Source organism: Beta vulgaris, chromosome 1 (genome assembly GCF_026745355.1).
Source record: "Beta vulgaris subsp. vulgaris cultivar EL10 chromosome 1, EL10.2, whole genome shotgun sequence".
In the NCBI taxonomy this organism is placed as follows: Eukaryota; Viridiplantae; Streptophyta; class Magnoliopsida; order Caryophyllales; family Amaranthaceae; genus Beta; species Beta vulgaris.
Genome location: NC_079202.1, coordinates 62,035,329 through 62,039,470, shown reverse-complemented (window position 1 = coordinate 62,039,470; position 4,142 = coordinate 62,035,329). Strand labels below are relative to the sequence as shown.

The 4,142-nt window shown below is 36.5% G+C and overlaps 1 protein-coding gene across 2 annotated transcripts; it reads left to right on the top strand.

Moving 5' to 3' along the window:
* Positions 1–1,757: 1,757 nt before the first annotated feature.
* Positions 1,758–3,857, top strand: LOC104902847 (pentatricopeptide repeat-containing protein At4g01400, mitochondrial). Of its 2 annotated transcripts, XM_010690860.4 has the most exons (3): positions 1,758–3,283; positions 3,363–3,517; positions 3,700–3,857. In XM_010690860.4, the coding sequence occupies exon 1, from the start codon at positions 1,848–1,850 to the stop codon at positions 3,267–3,269; it is 1,422 nt and encodes a 473-aa protein (XP_010689162.2). In that variant the 5' UTR covers positions 1,758–1,847; the 3' UTR covers positions 3,270–3,283; positions 3,363–3,517; positions 3,700–3,857. The 2 variants fall into 2 exon arrangements, with proteins under 2 accessions (XP_010689162.2, XP_010689086.2); XM_010690784.4 differs by having other exon boundaries at positions 1,758–3,517.
* Positions 3,858–4,142: the final 285 nt, after the last annotated feature.

The following is a 4,142-nucleotide window of genomic DNA, read 5'->3' as shown; positions in this document are numbered from 1 at the left end:
CTCTCCCAAGTAGGGGTGTTCGCGGTTTGGGTTGGTGCGGTTTGGGATGTAACATAACCCAAACCGCAAATATACGGTTTGACATTTTCCAACCCAAACCGCACTGCACTTTTGCCCAAACCGAACCGCGCGAAACGGTTTGGTGCGGTTTGGTTTGCGGTTTAAACCATTTTTTTCCTCCGCGACATTAATTTTGTAATTTAAGAGTAAAAAAAAATTGAAGTTGACTTATTGTATATTTCTAAGATTATTGCAAAAAGAAAAAAAAATAAAAAAGAAAGAGAGAAGCGTTGAAAATTCGAATATGTTATGACAAGAATTTCGAATTTGGTAATTCGAATATTACTACTGCAAGAATCTTGTATTCACAGCATGCATGACACCTTATTTAAAAAAAAAAGGATTTGCAAAGAGGAGCAGCAGAGATTAGAGAAGTGAGTAGATGAGAATGAGATGACTGCAACTGCAAAGGGCCAAAGACTTAACCTAAATACCTAATAGCGTATTAGTATTATCAAGTGTATTTTTTTAAATAATAGATAAATATTCTTTTAAAAAAAAATCATATAAAAATGCGGTTTACGGTGCAGTTTCGGTTTACAAAAATTCAAACCCAACCCAAACCGCAAACCGCGGTTTGCTTGAAATCATAACCCAAACCGCAATTTTGAAACCGCAAACCAACCCAAACCGCGAAAAAACAGTTTGGGTTGTGGTTTGGTGCGGTCCAGACCGCACTCTGAACAGCCCTACTCCCAAGTATCTATGGATTCCCTAATATGCATTAACTACTCCTGTAGAATCATGCAAATTAAAGATGTTAAACGCGACACTCTAACTTCTTAAAAATTCATTCTCCCTATTCCCATGGAGAACTTCATGTCCTTAATTGATATATTCAAATTCGTATAACCCGAACTCCCATTGTGATCAAGACAATGGAATCATAACAATACCAGTTATCCCTAATCTATAAGTGAAATATAAACAATCAATTAAGTAGGAATAATTAACCAATTAATTTGGGAATTGATACAATACATCGCGTTGGTGTGCCTCATGTTGGTGTGCCTGGTAGAATTTGTAATTTAACGAGTACTCTTACATGCAATCCTTTTTGAAGAGCGGGGAAAAGGTAAGAAAATTCCACCTCCAAAATGCCTCTATAACCTCAAGGTTATTAGATACAAACTTTATCAATTACCATTAGATCAGATAAAGTATTACTTGATTGAGTACTACTGTGATTTGTGATTACTTGAATGTAATCTCATAAGCTATACTAATTTTTTTTTTAAGTGGGATAATTTATTCATCCATTAACTTTGATTTTTCGCTATCACAAAACACCTAGTTAAGTATCTTTATAGATTTATCTCAATGTATGCTTTCAAACTATACTTTTTTTAATAATTATTACTTGTACATAATTAAAAATATTAATGATCAAGATTTCACAAAAAAAATATTAATAATCAAATAAACATATTAAAGTTCATAAAAAAGTCAATAAAATCATTACTATTTAGAAAGGGATGAAGTACTAAAAGCGCGCAAAACTAACGATTACAGGGGCGAAGCTATGTTGGGGCCTAAGTGGGCCATGGCCGCTACCGCCACAATATAGCTTTGAAGAAAATCAATGGTAACCAATAATTATATCTTGTTTTTAGGTAAATTGGCATCCATCAACAACCATATTTAAAATTTTGTTGCCTCTCTACAATCAAGTTTGGCTTCGCCCTGCTAACGAATTCCAATCCATGTTCGTAGGATTCTCATTCACAATTTCACGTAGCATAAGTCCATGACATAAACGAGCCAAAAGAAAGAGAACACCAGAAAAAATGCATCGTTCATACAACTCTCTCCTACGCAATATTCGCCATTTTTCTCTTCCCCAATCTCTGTTCTTACACTCTTCAATCAACCCACAATATTACCACCATGAAAAACAAAAACCATCATCACAAGAAACAAGAAAAAACCCAGAATCCCAAAATGACTTAGAATTTTTCTCAAAAACCCTAATTGCTTCCCCAACTCAAATCCACAAACTAATCTCCTCTCAATCAGACCCACTTTTAGCTAAAGAAATCTTCGATTTAGCTTCTCGTCAACCTAATTTCCGTCATTCTTACTCAACTTTCCACACTCTAATTCTCAAACTTGGAAATGCTCGTCAATTCTCTCTCATGGAAAATCTCCTTTCTCAGCTTAAACGACTGCGTTTTGATACAACCCCAGGTTTATTTTCGCGCGTAATTTGCATTTATGGTGATGCCCATTTACCTGAAAAAGCCCTTAAAACATTTTACAGCATCATTGAATATAATTGTAATCCAACATCGAAACATCTTAATCATGTTCTTAAGATTCTTGTTGCGCAACGTAACTTTATTAGGCCTGCGTTTGATCTTTTTAGGGTTGCTCATAAGTTTGAAATTACCCCAAATGTTGAATCTTATAATATATTGATGAGGGCTTTTTGTTATAATGATGAACTTAGTGTTGCATACAAGCTGTTCAATGAAATGCTTAAGAGAGATATTTTGCCTGATGTTGAATCTTATAGGATTTTGATGCAAGCATTGTGTCGAAAGAGTCAGGTGACAAAAGCTATGGATTTGTTAGGTGATATGCTTAACAAGGGTTTTGTGCCGGATACCTTAAGCTATACTAGTTTGTTGAATAGTTTGTGTAGGAAGAAGAAGCTAAAAGAGGCTTATAAGTTGCTTTGTAGGATGAAAGTTAAGGGGTGTAATCCAAATATTACACATTATAACACGGTTATATTGGGATTGTGTCGAGAGGGGCGTGCCTCTGATGCCATCAAGGTTTTAGATGATATGTATTCGAATGGATGTTTGCCCAATTTGGTGTCCTATAGGACTTTGGTTGGTGGGTTGATTGATCAAGGAATGTATGATGAAGCGAAGAAGTATATGGAGGAAATGATTTTGAAGGGTTTTTCTCCACATTTTTCAATCACTCAAACTTTGATCGAAGGTTTGTGTAATGTTGGTAGGATAGAAGAAGCTTCCGCGTTGCTTGGAGAGCTACTGAAACATGGGGAAGCACCACATGCTGGTACATGGCAAGAAGTTATATCCAAGATTTGTGAGGCAGAGGAGATGGAGAGATTAGATAGATCGTTGGATGAGGTGATTAAGGTTGATTTGAAACCTCATACGAGGATAGTTGAGGCTGGAGTGGCTTTGGAGGAGTATTTGATCAAGAAGATACATGCAAATTCCTGGAAAGCTTGAGGTTTTGTCTAAAAGTCAGTTGACTTCTTGGTTTTCCCATGTTCCCTGAGCTTTGAAGTTATTATATACCTCAAATAAGTAAACTTTCTGCAGTAATTTGTTTAGAATTAGACCTTCTGGAGATATGTTGTCAAGTTAATTCAAATGGAGGTAAACTATTTCTCCCGGGCGATCTCAGTGTTGGACAACTAGTGCTGGACGTTGTCGTCAGTTCAGTTGGAACACTTTCATATTCTTTTCTTGTTAAGGTAAAATTTAGAGAACTTTGACAGTGATTGATGATTCATATGAAATTATTCAGTCATTTGAGATCTTGTTAATATCGTTTTAATATGTATTTGTGTAACATAAATGTTTCATAAGTTTTACTAATACATTATTAATCTGATTTGGCCATACCCATTTGCTACTGGTGTTTGGGATTTTACAGAGGTGGAGTGTGTGTTTGAAGTTCATTTGGTCTGTGCTCGGTCGTGTAGTTGACTAGATGGAGTGGTAATCCAAATTTAGCTTTAGGGAGGTTAACAGACTCATGGTGGCTTTTTGGGGTATCCGGAATGAAAGGATTGTAGTATTTCATGGTGGTAGGCTGGTAGCTGCAACTCAGGTAGGTGTTATGTAGAGCCTTCCAGCTGGGCTGACTGAAACTTGAAGGAAATGAGACTGTTTTTACCTTCTAGTGAAGCTGATGTCTGTACGATGGTGATGATTCGAGACCATGATGGGTTGTCCTTGTCCAGCGAGCAATGTGTCAACAATTGCAACAAAGGCTAGATGTTAATATTGCAGCAGAGGCAAAAGTTGTGGTGCTTGGTTTGCGAATGGCTATCAAATGCAACGTGAAGGCTAGCATCTTTCGTGGTGATTGTTTGA